Here is a 19,855-nt window from a genome sequence, read left to right on the forward strand (position 1 = left end):
GGAATGAGCGGGCGGAGCGCCGGGCGCGTGAGGAGGAGGGAGCCGCTCCTCACCCCGCCGGGAACTACAACTCCCGGCAGGCAGCGGGAGGAGTGAGCGCATGCGCACCAGCGCCGGGCTCCCCGGGCCAGCCCCCCCGCCCCGCTGGGGCGCACGGCCCGCGGCGGCGATTGGCTGAGGCGCGGCGGGGGGGGCGGCCCCTGATTGGCCGCGGCCGGCGGCGAGGCGGCTTCCGGCGGGGGGCGGGGGGAGGAGAAGCAAGATGGCGGCGGGGAGCGGGCAGGGGCAGCAGGAGCTGATGGAGGGTGAGAGCCCCCGGCGCGACATGTCGCGACACGGCCGCGGGGAGCCGCTCCACGACCGAGAACCCGCGGCAGGGCTCGGGCAGCCCCCGGGGGTGCAGCCCGGGGCCTCCCCGGCGGGGAGAGGCGGCGGGAGGGGGCTGCGGAGGCGGCCGGGGCGTGAAGGGATCGATAAATACAGGCGGGGGGGGGGAACGGGCCGGGACACGGCTCCGGTAGCGGCAGGGACACCCCTGGGCTCGCCTTTTTTCCCCTTTTGGCAAAGGAAAATTCTCCTTTTTCCCTTTCGCTCCGTGCCCCTGGCGCTGCGGCGCACGGTACCGGCTTGTTTATTGGTTTATTTTTTATCTAAAATGGTCTTTTAAGTGTAACGACTCTACTTCCATCTCCGTCACCTTTGGAATTGCACTTCATTGATCTAAGAAATTTCCTTTTTCCTCCAGTCTTCTTCCCAGATTGTTGGTTTTAGGAAGATGTGATGGGAGGAAAAAGTGCACCCAAAATCAAAGTAGAAACAAGGGGTAAGAGGCCTTTTATTTAAGACTAAACCTTTCAATTAGTTAACTTAGGATATCTACTAACTGCCTAGTGGTATTTGTGAGTCCTGGTTGTTTTATCTGCTTGCTGCTGCCTCCCCCCGCCCGGCTGCCAGAAGTATCCTAATGCTGCTGCTGTCTGTCTCGTGCAGTTGATAAGCGGATCGAATCGGAGGAGTCGGGAGATGAAGAAGGGAAGAAGCAAGCGGTGTGCTTGGTGACGGACCTCAGCCAGCAGAGCCTGAGAGACGAGCAGAATGGCGAGAGCTCCACAGGTACCGTGCAGACCTCAGCGCTCACTTTGGGAAGTGTCATCCGACGGGGCGTGCGGTCACACGCGTGTGTCAGTCCTCTGTGTCTCTGATAGCTGCACGGGGGTTCTGTCAGCGTTAGCTAATAATGTGCATCTGTGCCAGAGAAGACTTTTAGAAAAGGATAATCTTTGCTAGAGTAAAGCTGCCTTCTTTTATGGATCCCCTGATATTAGACCTTCATTTTTTCCTCTTTAGCCGCATATGGAACCATGCTGCTCTTTGAAATCCTTACTGTCAACATGCAGTGCAGCTTTTTTCGTATTTTCTTGTGTGTGAAAGTTACTGCTTTCTGGAGAGAGATGCTGGAAGTGTTCATTCGAAACAAGCAAAAACAGTTCTTCGTAATTCCACTTCAATACGTGGAGTTTCTAACTTTAAAAATTGCCGGATTTCTTTGGAAGGTAAAGAAGACTATTTCTAGGTAGATTGAAGAAAGCTCTTGATTTATTTATTTATTTATTTTAAATTAAAAGTGCTAAGGCATCAAAATTGCACCTTTTTGAATTCTCTTGGCTTCATACTTTCACTGCTCCTCGCATTGGGTAGAAATTTTGACAGGCTTTTCTAAGCCTGCGTGTGTTTGGTGGGAATGCTTGTTTTAGAGTAGCTTGCATAGAATTTGTCAGAGCAAATGAATTTCTGAAGACTCCCTGTGGCAATATTTTCTGGCCTTTTTGTAATGCTAGCTAACAATTGGAGATGTAATAGCTTCCTTTTTGACAAACGTGCTTGTGTATTTGCTGGTCTAAAAATGGAAGGGAAATAATACAGAAATTTTTTTCAGCAAATTTTTGACTGTTTATATACTACAAATTCCTCCTAATTTAACCGTGTTCCGTAGATTTGCTGAGAGCATCTTCCAAACTCGCAAATTCTTATGAGAGTTTGAAATCTCACTTCTTAACTAAATGATTTCCCTCTTGGTTGTTAACAATTCACTGTTAACCATTAAAAGATAAATAAATTGCCCAACAAACTGGAAGTTGAACAATGGTGTGATGATACGTTGAAAAGGATGAGAGCACATCTCACCAGTGGTGAATCCCAAGCACTAGATGGTCACAAGAACCACTCGGATCAGCCTGGCGTGGTTTTCCTTTGCACATGTGTCACATTTTGAATATTTATTTAGCTGGCTTCATTTATTTGTCCATGTGAGGTTGTGTTTTCTATGTTGCTCCCTTGGGAATTGTAATCGTAGAGAAACGACTTCAAGTGACGTACTTTTATTCCAAGTGGAGTCAGGAAAAACAACTTCAGATTTGTCCGAATTGTACTGGATACTCTTTACCCTAACGACTGGATCGGCATTCTGTCTCCTTCCAAACTGTTAGGATCCAGAAAACTTCTTTTAGGGCAGAAACCAAGCAGAGGAATAATATTGGAACGCTCGAGCCAGTTTCTTCAGACAGCTTTTGAGTTGCTCAGCTAAAAAGCAAAATGAACAGTCCTCCACGTCTTTTGCTGAGGATTGTAAATAGAGCTCAAACAGCTGAAACTTCACTTTTATTGTTTAGCTAATTCTCTGAGGAATAGCGCCTCTGTTGAGACAGCTTCCAACTTAGCTATTTATAATATTTTTCATGCATATGCACTTAAAAAGTGCAGTTAGGCTTTCAGCTGCTTTAAATGGTTGCAGCGCTGTAGATTTACGTAACTCAGTAGCTGCTGTTCTGGGCTGCGGAACTCGGGCTTCCTGAATGTTGTCGTCTTCCTTACAGCTGCAGAGCTGTCTAGCTTGCAGGCATGAATTTCACAGAAACTTACTTAAGCAACTTCAGTGCCACGTTTCCCCCCCCCCTTGAGAAATCTGCTGCATCAAAAACCGTGGACTGTTTGCATACGTACTGTGTGCATGTGAAATCGCAGTTCGTGTTCTCATCACGACTCTGTCCATATGATCAGCACACAGACTGCTATACGGGAGTATTTCTATACAGTACATAACCTTCCTGGGAGCCAGCCTTATTACAGCAATGTGTATGCCTATTAGTTTTAAGTTGCTTTCATTGCTGTGAAGTTGTTGCATTTCTCCTGTGTGATTTGGTTTTGTGCCATCAGGCTTGTGCACTTCTGGTAGCGCCAGGACAGGCAAGGGCTGGTCACTCAAAGTCATATGGCAAAAAGTCCCAGAAGAAGTTCCTTCACTGTGACTTACTGCGTGTACAACTCAATACAGAGGGAATTGTTTGCTTTTTTAAAAAAATGTGATATCTCAAGGAACTGTTGTTCCAAACTTGGGCTGTGTTCCCGCTGGCTGTGAGTTCAGCTAGGCTGCTTGTTTGTCTGGGAGCACTTTGTGCTGGCAGATCTTGCACCCTAGAAATAGGTCAAAGAGATGCAGCTTCGGAAGCAGCTGGGAAGCGTGTCCCACTCCGCTGCTGAAGTGCATTGCTCCTGGTCTGGAAGAAAAATAAGAAAATGCAGGTGCTGCCCACTGCCAAAATACTGACAGGTGTGTGTATGCGTGTCAGTTTTGGTGGCTTTTTGTACCACCACTCAGTGTTACCAAACCTACCAGCTCATTTCACATCCCTGCAATAGAGTTTATGCTCCCTGCTAATTTATGCTGCATACGTTAGAAGAAGAGGGACAGAGGATTGTTTTTCAGTCTTAATTTCTGTGGGTTCAGTTAGAACTCTCTTCTGTTTGAATGCTTAGGCGAGAGCCACGGCCAGGTGCAGGAAGGTAAGGCAGGGTGTGGAGCTATTAAAACCTTGGAGTCTGGCAGCATTAAAAACTGCAATGTTTGTACTGTTAATCCGTACAACATCACAGGTAATTCCAAGCATCTTTTGGAAAAATTCATTAAGTACTGAGGGTATTTGGCGTTTGCATGGGCATTGTGACCATGCTGGGCTATGAAAGTGTTCATTACTTCTGGGTTATGGAATGAGCTCGCATCCTGTAATGAGGAGTTAATCCAGAGCATTTGGGATTTGGCTAATTAAATATCCTAGTTTTTTGGTAGCACAGACAGAAGCTACACACGTGAAATGGGAAGGGGTTGCACTTTGTATGTTTGCTTTGCAAAGTCTAATTAGACTTTCTCTGGAGATTGATGCAACCATCACACCATCCTCAACAAATGAGAATCGGGCATGAATTATTCATCGTGAATTTATCCAGTAAACTTCGCTCCCTCTTGTGCTGTGATAGAAGCACAGCAAATGTTGGGCTGTCTTCCAGAGCTACAAAAGCATTTCCCAAGAAAATGTATGCAGTGTGATAAACAGTGTTTGCTAGCATATCAGTGAGTTCATTCAAACAAAAGAAGGGAGATCCGTGCACAAGAGGGCACAACATTGCCATAACCTGGCAGAATTTATGCAAGGAAAGCTGAAGGGTGGGATTGCTGAGATGCTTGGTCATTCTTGGCACCATCACTAGAGAGTTTAGGTGTGCTTAGATTCCTTCTTGGCACGGATGTCTGAGGAGCACAGACACTTTAGAGGGTGTATCTTCAGAGAGATGATGGCCCTAACTGTAAAGAAGAAGAATCCTGCCAAGATCAACCTGAAGCCAGTGTTATTCAGCAGCCACGTAAGCAGGCTGGGTAAGGCACTGTTCTTTCTGTCCTTTGTACTTAGGCCTGAAATTCTGTTGTTATTAAAATTTTGTTTTCATGCCTAGCTGTCGTGATGAGAAGCCAGATAGGTGAAATGTATTTTTAATGCAGCAGAGTGTCTGAACTGTGCACGTGTTCCCTCTGCAGAGAGTGTTTGCTCCCTCTGTCTCTCTGGATGTTAGCTGTTGTCATCTTGCCTTTTGCCGTCAGGTAGCAGAACTTTATAACGTGTCTGCTTCTGCTGCAGGAGAAGCAGAGACACCAGTGGACATGGAGACAATTAACCTGGATCCAGAAGCTGAGGTAAAGGCAGATTTTTGTCCTTATGGGCTTTACACAGAGGGAAGAAAAGGATAGCAAAGGCACGTATCGACACCTAGTTACGAGCTCCAGTTCTTCTGAAGGTGCTGGCTGTTCTGTCTTCCCCAGAATTGATTCAGGGCCTTTAGACTAGAAGTAGAGGTGTATTATTCTTGATCAAAATCCAAAACCTCTTGTGGGTCACTTGGAATTTTGCAATAAACATGGAGATGCTGAAGGTGGGGCTATGCTGCGAGTGTCATTGATGGGGTACGAGCTTTTGTGAGAATCTTAAACGAAGTGGTTGTTGCAGTCAGACCCGTGATTTGTAAGAGACAGCGACTCAACTGGCCTAGTGCCTGGGCATAGGCAGCCTCCTGAGCCTGTGCACTGGAGAATTTGAGCATGGGCGATGGAGGTCTCTTTGTTTGACCTGGAAAACCAGAGCATCTGGGGCTGAGCAGCATAGATGGGAAGTGCTTTAGCTGTTTGCTAGTGCCGAGTTCTGTTCACAGAACCACCAGATTGTTTGAACTACCAGTGGTTCTTACTCACCTGAGGCCTGAAACTGGAAATAGCGAGGTGTGTTCCAGCTACACCCTAGCAAAGTGGGTAGGAGAATTTTGTGCAGTACTTTATTCAAGCCAGGCAACAGAATTTGTCTTTCTTGGTAAGTTCCAAATTTACTGGAGGGAAAAAAGAAGTCCCCTATTGGTGAAACAAAGCAGAGACTCAGGAAAGGGCTGTTGCACTTTCCCAGATACTGCCTTTGCAGCTAATAAGCTTAGGCCCCATACTTCACCTTTGGTGGAAATACCATCTTCCAAAACAAATTTTCACAAGCCCTTTAAAGGGAAGTTTTTATGAGCCATGAATTTTGTAAATCTACAATTTTGCTTACAACAAAGTACCAGGTTAGTCTTGAAGAATGTTCTGAAACACTTGCTGAATCCCTCTGACCTCCATTTCTCTTTCAGGATGTGGACCTGAATCATTTCCGAATTGGAAAAATTGAAGGATTTGAGGTGCTCAAGAAAGTGAAGGTAATGGTCCTAAGGAATAGAGAATGTCTCTTGGAGCTGGATGTTTTGCACGTCTGATCCATTAGAGAACAAACATGGAGTCTCTCTTTGACTGAGATCCTAACAAGTTCACCTTATGCTTGACCCATTTGTCGAGTAGGAATAAAAAATGCTGGGGATTTGCAAGTTGGTTTTGGAAGTGAATGAGAGAGAACACATCAGAGTTAATTCTAAGAGATGCATTTTGTACTTGCACAGGCTTAACATACATGTAGAATATTCTAGACTGGAAAGGACCTCTGGAAGTCCCTAGTAACTCCCTGCTCAAAGCAGGTCCAGTTAGAGCATGTTGCTCAAGGCCTTGTCCAGTTGAGCTCTTGAATATTTCCAAGATGACGTTACAATTACACAGTCTCTCTGGGGCCCTGTGCTGGTGTCTGACCACCTTCATGGTAAAAAACTTTCCTTTCATAGTGTTGGAAGAAAACAGGAAAAATTCTATTAAAAACAAAACAGAAATAAATAATCCACAAAACTTTATGGATAACCCAAAAAACTCACCCTCTGTATGCCAAGAGGCATTACACACTGTCATTTGTATCTATCAATCTGATTGTTTTTAAACTTTTCTTCAACTGTTAGACTCTCTGTCTGCGTCAGAACCTGGTTAAGCGCATTGAGAACCTGGAGCAATTGCAGACCTTGCGGGAGCTGGATCTCTACGACAATCAGATTCGGAAGATTGAGAACCTGGAGGCTCTAACAGAACTTGAGTGAGTCACAGGGAATCACCGGGGTTAGCCTGAGGGTGTTATGCCACTCAGTGAGCTCCACGTGCTGTACTTATTCCAGTCTTTACCACTCAGGCCCTTCTTGTAGTTCATTTGGGTGCTCTGTGAAGGATGAGGTCTGTTCTCCCTTGGTGTTTAACCTGTGGGGTAAAATAATTTCGTCATCCTGGAGCTCAACAGGGACAGTCAGCTGGACGTGAAATGCATGCTGTGTAAGACAGTAGGAACGATAGGTGGTTGCAGCTTCTCTCCGGGTACAGGAGCACTCGGGCATCCCTTGGTATTGCCGGTGAGAGCTCCGTGCAGCAGGCTGACCTTCCTGTGGGAAATGACAAGAGACTTGATGTTTTGTGGGGGACATGGGGAAGGAATAGTGCTCCTCCTAGCTTCTGGCACTGGTCCTTGATCACGAAACTGTTTCCACTGGGGTTGAGGAGGAGTGACCTACTTCCTGCAGTTGCAACTGCTTCATGCTTAGGGGAGGCCCTGGCCTTGTCCGCAGAGAGGCCGATCTTTTAGAGCCATGCATTTCCTACAGGCTGTGCAGTACTGAAGGTTGGCTGAGAGTGGCAGATCCACAACTGGGCAAAAAATAAGGTCTATCTTGTGCGTGTTACATATGTACTTTTTCCCCTGTTATGCTATGGAAGTATTTTGAAAGTTATATTTATTTCTGAATAAAGAAACACCGCTTGTGACTCAGGGCCTAGCAAAGTGCTTCTGTAGGTAGCGAGGTTCAGCACCGATTTACAAACGTCCCTTCTGGAATTGTTTGTGCCTCCTGGACTGAAGAGACCTTTGTTTTGTTTTACCTCAGGATCCTGGACATCTCGTTTAATGTTCTGCGACACATTGAAGGACTAGATCGGCTTACCCAACTTAAAAAACTCTTCCTTGTCAACAACAAAATCGCCAAAATTGAGAATTTGAGCCACTTGCAGCTGTTGCAGATGTTAGAGTTAGGATCCAATCGAATCCGGGTAGGTTTGCTGTACAGGATGTTAGCTGAAGAGTTTTGAGCTCTTTGGCTTGGGATTAGCCCTTTTCGAAAGTGCAATGCACTGACTTTTACTTGCAGTTTTGCTGTTTTTATTGTTCTGGTCATTTAATGTGTAGTTGCTTGTTTGCTGCGCCTGCTGAATTCTTTAATCATGTATGCATGTAGCGCCTGGCTACTAAACTACTATTGATGAATCTCTCTTTAATGCATCCCCTGTGTGTGGCCTCTTGCAGATGACAGTTTCCTCTTGACAGAGAGCCAAGCCTATCAAAACCAGCAGTTACTGCTTTCTCTTACCTTCCTAGAGGCTGGCACTATGGAGTTCAAATGTAATTGTAGTTTCAGATTCGTATGTATAATTGATAATTCTGTCAGTCTCCCTCAGGAAAAAGATCTTTCTTGACTTTACTCTGAAGTGCCTCAAAAAACTGATACTCCACTGCTGAGTGCTTTGTCTTATGGTTCAGTTAGTGACCTCTCCAACTCTGCTGATTTAAAGTCTGTGCCACTTAAAGGGAAGCAGTTCTGAGTAGTCTTTGCTCTCCATAAGGCACGCTTTCCTGCATCTTGCCCAGTTCATAAGAGAATTGGTGAAACAGGCAACACACGAGACTTACAATGTGCAAAGTAAACAAATTCTTTAGAAACTTCTTTAATTATGTATACTTTAGAAAATAATGGTTACAAATGAGCATTTTTCCAATCTGAAAATTATGTAAGCTGACACTCCCCAGTTACAGTCACTGAAAAACTATTTGTTATGCTGAAGGAGCAGATGAAGAAAATACCTGTTTGTCCTTTACATGGCAGCCGCTGTGGAAGCACGCTTATCTTTGTAGGAAGGAAGGAAACATAAGCTGTTATAAACAGCCTTTTAAGGCAGAAATGTTTGCTGCTTCTATGAACTGGAAAAAAAAATCGTTTTTCCCCTAAAGCTAAACTGGACTGACTTTTCTATCTAAGAAGTTATTACTTTGGAAACTAAATTACTTATGGGAATAAATCCCGAGTGGGAGAACATCAGCCAAATAAACAACTAGGAACCTTACAGCTTGCATAGGCTGGGGAACGTGACCTAGAGGGATGCAGTTTCTGTATTCAGAAATGTAATAGGCTAAGCACACTTATTCTTTCATTTCAAAAGCTGGGTTAAAACTGTTACATTCCGTATCTGAACATCATTACCTTGTGTGGAAAAGAAAATCCAGCTAGATTTCTGTATGGACACTGAGGTGGTATATCGCCACCAGTGTTATCAAGCCTAAAATTATATTTTAAAGAACAACATTGCATTTATTTTACATGTATTTTTGCAGCACTGAGGCTGTACGTGTTTTTTTTTTTAAAAAAAGTTATCCCACTGTATGGGTAACACAGCTAAATTATTTTTAGCATTTATATGTTAATTCTGTTCTGGCTTCTTCAGGCAGCGCTGCTCTGTGCTTCTGGCTGCTTTACTGGAGTGAGAAACCCAGTAATGTCTAGGGTAGGCATGAAAAAAAATCTTGTTATTTGAGGATGCCTAGAACTCTTTTGATAGTTTCCTGCCAGCAGGATAGCTTGGCTCCATGGTGGGCATATCCTTAACTCCGTAGTACAAAAGCCTATGGGCTGTCTGTTCAGGCAGCCTTCTTGGTTCTGGGGTGCCTGGTAAGTTCGTACCCTGCACATGAAAGCTCCTGCAGTAATGCTGGCGTAGTTGTTTTGCTGCAAAACTCTAACCTCTTGGTGCACACTTACCCTGGAGTCTGTCATGACTTATTAAGCACTCATAGCTCTGTCCTTTTTATGTGAATGGTGAGAAAACATAATTTTATGCCTGAGCTAATGCACTTTCATGCTTTTCTTTCCAAAGTTGGACTGAGGCAACTACGAGGCAAGCACTTTATTTGTTCCCAAGTTTTTTTTTCCTCATGCCCATCTGTTTCATACTCTCACTTCAGCGTGGCTTTTTTATAGCTTTTAAATAGCTTTTTTTTTTTTTTTCTGATTATTTCTTCTCAATACCCTCAGAATCACAAGTATTTCCTCTTCAGGGCTGGGGGAGCTACCAATGAGAAAAAAATCTATTATTTTCTTGCAAGGCCAAAGCGGGGGTAAGTCCACAGGCTAGAAGGAGGGTGAGTCCATATATGAGCTGATGAAACAACTTACATTGAATCTGTTGGCAATTCTGGGATAGAGGTTGAAAAGCTTTCCTTTCCAGAGCTTACCTGTAATGCGTTGTGTGCACTTGTCCCTCTTCCTCTGCCTTCCCTTGCCCAGAAGCGTGCGCACGCAGAAAACTACGGGGTGCTAGGGCTTGGTGTCCTGTCACACCGGCACTGTTAGTCTCTGGAATCGCCAGGCAAGGAGGATGGAGAAAAGCTGAGGTGTCACAAGATATTTAACCACAGATGCACAGCTGTGTGTATATCTATATTCATGTTGCTGCTTTTCTGTGAGCTGAAATCTGTTTTTAAAATTCCCATCTTTTTAACAGCACCTATTTTCTTTCTTTTTTTTTTTTCTTCTGGCTGTCCCCTGGGGGAAAAAAAACAAAAAACATTTTATTTCCTTTTTACAGGAGCCTTTTCTAAATCCATCCTTCTCCCCTTTTCTTGCCATGTCTGTTTTTTTCTCTTCATGCTTTCTGGTGCCCCTTCCTTTGTAAACAAAGAATGGTTCGTTTTGATGCCTCACAGAGGTCTTTTCTCCCACGGACAGCTGAGCTCGGGACTTGAATTTGTGCAGTGTATATGTTCTGTCAGTAGCGTGTGTATTTAGCAGGCATATATCGCTTAACTTGGTACCTGTATGTTCTGCCTGTAGCATGAATATGTAGCCTGTAGTTAAATGTATTAACACCTTGTGTCATCCGTATCTGGATACGCCCATCAGACAGTTAACCTTGCTTATGACAGAGAAACTGATACGTGGAGCAGCTTGGCTCCGACTGCTTTAATCCTGGATGGTCAGGACTAAATTTGGGAATTACACTTTCTGTTCCCAGAGTCCTTCCATTCACCAGTGACAGCTACTCTCGCCTCTCCAATGAGTATCTGTGCCCTGGAAACACCTCATGCCCAGGGAATGTCCCTTTCAGTGCTCCTTGTGCCTGTTCGTTCTCTTCTCTGGCCGGGACGGTGCTGGCAACAGGACAAAGTGATGTGACAGGGATGTGACCCCTGCTGAAAGTCAGCAAACAGTAACGCTGCGAGCCAGCTGTCACAGGCTGAGGCTCGCTGTCACTGTGCTTATCCTGCTCTTTGAGGGAGGCCCTACCTTGTGCACAGTTTGTGTTTGGAACCGGCAGGCTTGTCTTGCAGCGGAGTGCAGCTGCACGGGTTGAGGCTGTACAACGCCAGCTGCATCTCCAGGCTGCAGTTTGTCATTCCAGCAATGCTGTCTCCTTTGGTCATTTTGCAGGCCATCGAAAACATTGATGCCTTGACTAACCTCGACAGTCTGTTCCTTGGAAAGAATAAAATCAGCAAGCTCCAGAACTTGGATGCACTGACGAACTTAACTGTGCTCAGCATACAGGTACTGATTCTACTCCGTGTCGTTACGTGTTGAACACCCCTGTTCCGTGAACAACCTTGTAACTTACAGTAAGCTCTGTGGAATCAGTGGGTCTCTGGTGGCTGGGTCAAACTGCTTTATTGGAATGGAGTGAGATATTTTGTGCTGGCTTTTCTTGTCTTTTCTTTGGTGCTAAATGAGATTGACACTGCTAAAATGATAAAACAAATGTTTGATTTTCCTGAGAGAGGACAGGAAACGAATGGTATCCCCCAATCCCTTCCTGAGGTACTGCAGAGTAACATCAAGTGAGTTATGCCAGGGAAGTGCACGTAGTGGCAGTGGCTCAGTGTCGCTGCCTTCTGCCTGAAGAGAGGGGAAATGTGAATAAGCTTGTGCTAAATGAAATGTGTCCTTAAGGAGCTAGGGGAATGTCCCAGCCTTTTCTAGAGGGTGGGATAAATACATGACAAAGTGAGTACACCCTGGTATCTCTTACAATTATTTCTAATAAGTGTTACTTGCTATGTGTTGCAGTACCTGTAGGTATCTCATTTTATAGGATTTACAGAGCTGTATATAGCAGTGTGTATCGTGACTAGTCATACAACTTCCTTTAGGACCATTCCATTAAAAAGACCTACAGAATGAATGCTATCAATGCATAGACTTGTCTCTAAATAGACCAAGTAGAAAATTTTCAGGCTACAACTTCTGATAGGAATGTCAGGATCTGACTCTACTAAACTTGGAGACTCTGGCTCTTCTGGAACTTCCTTGAGCACAGTGGCAGAGAGATCCAACAAACTGAGCACACAGGATCAATGGGAAGCCAAGTGGACTATATTCCCTTCCCATCCATACTTTAGAAAAATACTTTTCCTCCAGTGACTCTCTTATATTTTATGGTTTTTTGAGTGAACTTTAACTGCTGTTACACTTTCAGAGTAACCGTCTGACCAAGATCGAGGGGCTGCAGAGCTTGGTGAATTTGCGTGAGTTGTACCTCAGCAACAATGGCATCGAAGTCATCGAGGGACTGGAGAACAATGTGAGCAGACCTAAAGCACGTCTGAACTGTTGCCCTTTAGGGAGCTTTTGTTCCTCAGCTTCCCCAGTTACACGTGAGGTCCTTAGTGCCTTGAAAAGATTAGGAAGGTCCAAGTATTAGTTATCTTAAACAATTTTACATTTATGAAGCTCCTCCAGATGTTCTGGAGCAGATTTTTTTTTGTGACGGGGAGGTGGCTGCTGGGAAGTTTGAGGCATGTGGTTAGTGGAGCAGCTTGGTGGGTCTAAGACTTGCTAGCCACTGCTGGCTGTCCCTGTAGCCTTTTGACAGCCATCTGTAGATAACTGAGTCCTTTTCGGTAGGACAAGTGGAGCTGAAAGTGAAAGGGGCAAGCCATGGCATGTGGCTTGCCATTGTTTCTAGATTTCTGGATAGGACTGATTTCACAGGTGCGTGTAGCATTTGCATTCTCACCCAACAGCAGGTGGCACTGCAGGAGAGAAGAGAAATCTGGAACTTGGTTGATTGCGTGCAAGGCAGAAAAAAAAACTTTCTCTAAAACTATTGAGTTTCCTGCTGCAAAACGTTTATTCAGCTCTACTGCTCAAGAGGACGCTTCTGATCCAATTTTTAATGGATTTCTCTTAACGTGCTATGAGGAAAGCTTACTTTTTAGGTGCCCTTGGCAATTGTCATTCAGGCAGTAGTTGCTTTCATTTTTGCCTCATGGCTTCTGGAAGGTCAGTAACTTGGCTTAATTAAAAACAGTCTTTCTTGCTATATGTAGGCAGTGAGAGTACTTGTTGTGCTGCCTTTAAACAGCTGGCAGTAACACAGCATTGCTTCTCATGATTTTCAACTCTGGCCTGACAAAGTAAGACAGAAAAGATGAAAGGAAATCCAGTGTAATGTGTTTTTGTTTTGTTTGTCTAGAACAAACTCACAATGCTGGACATTGCATCTAATAGAATCAAGAAGATTGAGAATATCAGTCACCTAACGGAGCTGCAGGAGTTTTGGGTAAGTGCAGGTGGAACTGTTCCCTGAAACATCTGTACACGGTGAGAGAGACCCCTCTGATGGGGAGCAGCAGGAGGGTGGTGTCTGTCTTGGGCAGCTGTTGTGAGCGCTTTTTCTGGTGAATATCTTCAAGATTTTGACAGGCTGTGTAGATGGAGCATAATGGTTCCCCCTGAGGAAAGAGTTAAGCCTAATGTGATTTTTGCGGGGCTCTGATTAGTGGTAGCAAGCCTATCTCTACCTAGGAAACAGGCCCTGCCTTCATGGTTGTGGTGGTTATGAAACAGCCCTAGTGTGTCCTATTTCTGCAGATCTCATCTTTCTTTAAGTCAGCATGACTGTGTAATGAGAGAAGCTGATACTGGCTCACGACTGCACTGGAACACAGTATCGGTTTAGAGCAGACTTGGTATGTTCTTGTTGTTATAAATATAAAGCAAATGAAACAGTCTCTGGTTTACTTCCATTCCTAGGAGGCAGGTAACTGTTAGGGTTGCTTTTGTTATCTGTGGTATCCTGAGTAGTGAAGCCCTTTGCCATCCATGAGGCTGGTGAGGATACATGTGGAGACTCCCCACCTGAAATATTGGTACTCTGACATCTTTCGGTAGCTGTGTACAAATCTGCAGAAGGAAGAGCTACTTTAATCCGAGGTCTTGACTATAAAACCATCTTTGTCAGGATCACTGGCAGTCCCGATGATGAAGCAGTTTGCTGTCACTGCAATAAATGGAGAGAGGCAGCTGTAGAAAATAGAGCTGCTTACCACACAGCAAACAGGGAGCACAAAGTTTCCAGTTTACTGTGAATGCCTGACGTGAGGAAGAGCAGTTATTGAGGGAGGACATTGATTTTTATTTTTTTTTAAAGGTGGTGTTTTTGTAGTAACTGCCTATGTATCCAAAACCAAAGCATGGCTGTAGCCTCTGGGCTGGGCAGCATGTGGCCACCGTGCATGCTTTGCTTCCTGGACAGACAGTTGAAGCATTCATCCCCTTGTGTGGGAATTCCTATCCAGTGCAAACAGTGAGGCAGCTCCTGTACTGACAGGAGGAGAAACCAAATCAGAGAGTTTGGTGCTTTTTTTGGAGCACAGAAGTAGTTTTTGTAAGAAAACGAGGAGGTAAGGGGAAGAGGAAAATGTCACTTTGCATCAGTTTGGGGCCTTCTCTTCCCACCCAAGAAGACATGGAAGTAAAGATAGATACCACAATCAAAGAAAACCTTGACATGAAGGTTTCCAATCCTTAAATGAACAAATATGGACTGGAATAATACATAAAGGAATAATACATAAAGAGTTGGTCCCAGTGTTTTGCTGGCTCTTTTCCATCAAAACCAGTCAGACTAGACATGTTATCTGTAGAGTGAGTGGAGCAGGTGACCTGCGACCTAAGACTGTGTAAGGAAGTTGGTGCTGGTTAGCAAGGCTTGGAGTGAGAGAGAATGCAGAGGGTGCAGGGGGAGAAGGGATGTGTAGGCAGGGACTTCTTACCTATACTTGAAGGTTGCATTGCCACTGGGTGGTACTCCTCTTGAGCAGCAATGGTTTGGTTAGGTTCCTGCTAATCAGGCTTCGATTGAAGTATTTGTGTGAGTGTGCTCTTCTGTGCTCTGCAGATGAACGATAACCTTGTTGAGAGCTGGAGTGACCTGGATGAGCTGAAAGGGGCGAAGAACTTGGAAACTGTTTATTTGGAGCGAAACCCTTTGCAGAACGATCCCCAGTACCGGCGCAAAATCATGTTGGCCCTCCCGTCTGTCCGGCAGATTGATGCCACGTTTGTTCGATTCTGAACCTCCTGCTGCCCTCTCTCCCCTGCCCTCCTTGGAGAAATGTCCCAGTTGGGTTTTTTATCCACTTACCACTCCCCAGGTCTTCAGTACGCTGACACTCACAGTGCAAATGGTCAATAAAAAACACTGAATACCAGATCTTGTGTACAATGCACTCATTGTTTTTGAAATGTTGTTATTATTATTATTAAATCTTAACACAAGAGACTTCCTTGTGCTTGTGTCTGTTATTTATATGGGAGGCTTTGGCAGTGACTGTTTGCCACAGATGGGAGCATTTCTCCGTGGAGCCATTTGCTGACTTGTGTTGACTCTGTGACACCTTCAGATCAGTGACGTCCTTGAAAACATCACTGTTCCAGATCCAGACTCAAAGGAGGTTTGTAAAAATATGGAAAGACAGTGACAGTGTTAACGTGGGGAAGAATCTGATAAAAATGCTCATACAGGTCATCAGATCAGAGTGCTAAATATCTGTATGTAAGACTGGAGTGTGTGTGTGTGTGGGGGGGGCACATTTTTTTAGCAATTAATTTTCTGAAGCACAGTTATGACTGAGGGAAGAGTCTGGGCTTTGGAAAGTTTGAGGATGTACGTGGCTGGATGAGCTGCCTTCAGAGAGCCGCTAGCAATACAGCATCTGTGTGTAAATGTAGAGCTTTAGACCAAGCTGAGGACTGGAGAAGGAGTTAAAAAAGAGTAAGGTTACTGGGGCGGTGGGCTCCACTTGGGGAGGTGAGGGGATCTAGCCTGTGTTTTCAGATTTTTAGTTGGTGGTTATGATTTCATTTGCCTCCTGCTTTCCCAGGGTTTGTCAGAGCAAAGTATGGTAAATGGCAAGGCATGTTGCTCTTTCCTGGGCTGAAGTCAAGGCAGCTTTCAGTTTTCTTCCAGAATAGGGCAGTGCTGGATGTGGCCTGCAAGCTAGGCTTTCGAACTAGTTCCTCAGTAATAACTCACTTCCTGAAGTGAAGCTGGAAGCTTCCGTGGGCATTCTGGTTTTTAATGAGAATGAGTGGACCCACTCTAGAGGAAGATGTTGATTTAGTATGTCTTAAAGTGTGTTTTTAATCTTACAGATGCTCTCAACGTCCCTTGGTAGAAGTTCTCTCTATAAAGCCCACCTGCCTGGGTTGCAGTTTTGCCAGCATCAATCGGGAGAGAAGTAAAACCTTCTCTGTAAGGGCTTGTCGCTGATGGCGGAAGGAGAGGATGAGATTACCAAGGTGTAGTGAAAGCTGTCTCACTGCCGCGCAGCCTGTCATGGTTACTTGCTCTCTGCTCAGTGACTGCAACCGTGGTCAAACTGTTCAGGGCCAGCTGCAGCAGGCTTTATTTGTGATAGGCGTCCTGAAGTGCTTTTGTAAATACAACCTCTAACAGTGTTCAGGAATCAGAGATTGCAAGATGATTGTTCAGGTCGGACTGTTCTGTGGCCAGTGTATTTGGCGTTGTCTTTTTATTATCATTTGCTTTTTGGCAGTACTAAATCCTATTACTATTGATGTAAGTATGTTAATGCCACTGGACAGCAAGGTGAGGGTTTGGTGGCACTTCGTTACAGCCAGTATTTGCACTCAAGAAATATGAACCGTGTCCTGCTTCTGCTGAATGTGGTGATGTGGCAGTCATCCCTCTATACCTATGTTTGATCTGGGCAACTGAACTTCATTCCGTGAATGTCTGGAGAACCTGCCTGGAAGCACTTGCCATCTGCCACTGTGCTTGTCTATCAGCTATGTCATTGCTCTGGATGTTTTAACGTGTTCTGCCTGTGCTGATTCATGGGCTGAGAGAACTGAGAAAGTGGAAGCTACTCGCTCTGCAGCCAACTCAGGAGATTTGGGCACCTACTCAGTTTTGCAACTTTTGTCCAGTGAACCTGTGAGGTGCCTGGGAAACATTTCATGTGTGGTCTGTAGCACTTGCAAGGAACATAGCAATGAAATACAAAAGCTGCTCAAGGGATATGTAGGTTTGTTTGTGACATGAGGTCTCCAGCCACAACGCAAAATTCAGTCTGTCAGCTAAGATACGTATCCCTTTCCTCCATCAGGGATTGAACAAGAGCTGATATCTGATAGGGGTGTTGGTGCTAGCATGAGGTGTGCTGCCTGACTGCCCGAAGGGTTTTGTTGAACCACTGCCCATCAGACCTGAAAGTCTCACGGTGTTATTGTCAAACCACAAAAAAAATACATGAGGAAAAATGACACGTACTGTTTGAAAACTAGCTCTAGGGTGAGCAAGAATGACTGAACAAATCTAATTTTCAGCTCATTCAAATCTGAAGTAGATTTGAACTTTTGAAAGCTGGGAGTCAATCCGTCCCTCTTCAGCGTGAGACCAGTGGCATGAACCAGGGCAGGGTGTTCTCCCCTCAGGGAGGCTGCTTCCATTTGCAGGCTGCTCGTGCTCCGTGCGGATTGTGATGCTGTGGAAGCTTCGGATGGAGCCGGGGTGGGACATCTCCCTGCTGTGCCTATGCTGGGCTTGGGATGGGGTCACCTCACCCACCTGGGTGCCTGCTCAGCTTCCCTTGTGCTCGTGGGAGGTTTGGGAGATCCATCTTGTCCTGAGGCAGGTGTGTGGGGTTGGTGGGACAAACTGTCTTCTGCACCCCGCAGTGGCTGTAAAAGCAGACAGAGAACCAGCTTGCATGTGGGCACCTCTGTCATTCAGTGCCCCTCAGCTCCGTCACAGCTGCTGCCTCCTCAGCCAGCTCGTGGGGACATGGCGCTTGTCCCCTGCCTTGCTGGCATGTCCCCAAAGCTCTGCCACGTCCTGTTTGTTCAGGGCCATTCAGGTCCCCACCTCCAGCTCAAACAAAGGCAGGGCCTGTGCCGAAGGAAGGCGCTCGCCAGCCTGTCCCCCAGCTGTACCCCTCACGCACAGCCTGGCCTTGCCCACGCTGAGAAGCGGCCAAAAAATGCTGGTCTGAAGCACCTGGAGGGGTTGGTGACACTTCCCAGGCCCCTGAGGAGAAGCAGGATCCCTCGCTGTGTGACGCTGTGGGAGGTAAGATAGGGAAGCCAAGGGGGTTTTCAGGCATCTCCCTGAGGTGTGGGGCACCAGCTGGCAGGGCAGGAGACACAGCCCCTGCTTCTTGGTGCCCTGTGGGTACTTCCCCAACACGAGGGCCTGATCTTGAGCTGCTGTGGTAATCGGATGGCATTTTTATTGATGCCTGCTGAGAGCCTTAGGGGGTAGGTGGGCCCTGAGCTTTTCAGGATGTTAGATCGGAATAATGGGGGGCGCTTCCTTGGGGAGGTTTCATGCTTGTCCCTTGTCTCCCCACCTTGCTTTTGGCCATGGCAGTGAGGTGCATTTGGATACCAAGAGCTTGTGCCACGGTGCTGCTTGCTGGGGTGCTTCTGGTGACAACTGTGGGCAGCTGCTGGGTGCGTGGGCTCTGCTACAGCCTGAGATGAACCAAACCAGTAACCAACTGGTTCTTTAGACCATGGGACTCTCTTTGGGAAACCTGGTCTGCTGGGAGCTGATGGGGTTCATCTGTTGGAGGAGGGGAAGAGCATCTACAGTTACAGGGTGTTGAAGAGAGCTTTAAACTAAAGCTGGCAGGGGAGGGAAACCTCATTGCTAGCTCTTGTTCTCAAGGGGGACTTCAACTTCCTGGATGTCTGCTGGAAATATGATAAAGCAGAGAGGAGACAGGGTAGGAGGTCCCTACAGTGTGTGGAGGATAACTTTCTGACACAGGTGGTGAGGGAACTGACTGCAGTCTTGGACAGAGTGATCGTGAAGAGTTTTTGATCTCTGGTTAAGTAAGGAAAGCAGTTAATGGAACTGTTACCTTGGATTTCCAGAGAGCAGGCTTTGGCTGGTTCAGAGACCTGGTTGACAGTATATTGGGAGGGGGTTCTGAAAGGCAAAGGAGTCCAGGAAGTCTGGACCTTCCTGAGGAATGAAACCTTGAAGTCACAGGAGAAGGCTATCTCAATGCCAGGAAAAAGCCGGGCTGGCAGGGGAGAAGAGCAGCGTGGCTAAACAGAGAGCTGCTTCTGGAACTCAGGGAGAAAAAGAGAGTTTATGACCTTGGGAAGTAGGGCAGGCAACTCAGTTTTTGTTGAATTCTCCCTTGAGTTGTGCATGGAGAAAATTGGAAAGGCCAAAGCCCTGCTGGAACTCAGTTTGGCTAGTGCAATAAAAGATGATACAAATAAATATTTTAAAAATACTTTTATAAACACATCAACAGCAACAGAAGGATTAAGGAGAATCAGCAGCCCTTATTGGATGTGAGGGGAAACAGTGACAAAAGGTGAAGATAAGGCAGAAGCACCTAATGCCTTTTTTTGCCTCAGTTTTTATTAGTAAGGGTAGTTGTTCTCCAAGTACCCAGCCCCTGAGCTGAAAGACAGTGACAGGGAGCAAAATGAAGCTCCTATAATCCAATGGGAAACTGTAAGTGACCTATTACATGATCTGAATATTCACAAGCCTATGGGGTCATATGGGATCCACCAAATGGCACTGAAGGAGCTCGTGGAAGTGCTAACCAAGCCACTTCCAGTAATTCTCCAGCAGTCTTGACCAGCTGGGGAGGTCCCAGGTGGCTGCAGGTCAGTGAACGTGATGGCCATCTACAAGGAGGGATGGAAGGAGGACCTGGGGAACTACTGGCCTGTCAGTCTGGCCTCAGTGCTGGGGATGTTAATGGAGCAGATT

At 45.8% G+C, this 19,855-nt stretch overlaps 1 protein-coding gene across 2 annotated transcripts; it reads left to right on the forward strand.

The window, feature by feature from the left end:
• Positions 1-247: 247 nt before the first annotated feature.
• On the forward strand, positions 248-15,373 carry PPP1R7 (protein phosphatase 1 regulatory subunit 7). 2 transcript variants are annotated; one of them, XM_084291769.1, is made up of 11 exons: positions 248-305; positions 746-823; positions 991-1,113; positions 4,968-5,023; positions 5,998-6,063; positions 6,685-6,815; positions 7,651-7,813; positions 11,242-11,358; positions 12,284-12,388; positions 13,283-13,369; positions 14,990-15,373. In XM_084291769.1, exons 2-11 carry the CDS (start codon positions 781-783, stop codon positions 15,164-15,166), a joined length of 1,068 nt encoding a protein of 355 aa, XP_084147895.1. In that variant the 5' UTR covers positions 248-305; positions 746-780; the 3' UTR covers positions 15,167-15,373. The 2 variants fall into 2 exon arrangements, with proteins under 2 accessions (XP_084147895.1, XP_084147896.1); XM_084291770.1 differs by lacking the exon at positions 746-823 and having other exon boundaries at positions 253-305.
• Positions 15,374-19,855: the final 4,482 nt, after the last annotated feature.

The sequence above is a fragment of the Netta rufina genome (assembly GCF_964035555.1).
Source record: "Netta rufina genome assembly, chromosome: 9".
NCBI lineage: Eukaryota > Metazoa > Chordata > Aves > Anseriformes > Anatidae > Netta > Netta rufina.

Excerpts from the sequence above, each read along its gene's own strand:
- PPP1R7 (XM_084291769.1), top strand. The coding sequence starts at position 781 with ATGGGAGGAAAAAGTGCACCCAAAATCAAAGTAGAAACAAGGG. Across the intron at positions 824-990 it reads AATCAAAGTAGAAACAAGGG|TTGATAAGCGGATCGAATCG; the intron begins GTAAGAGGCCTT and ends TGTCTCGTGCAG. Across the intron at positions 11,359-12,283 it reads TAACTGTGCTCAGCATACAG|AGTAACCGTCTGACCAAGAT; the intron begins GTACTGATTCTA and ends TTACACTTTCAG.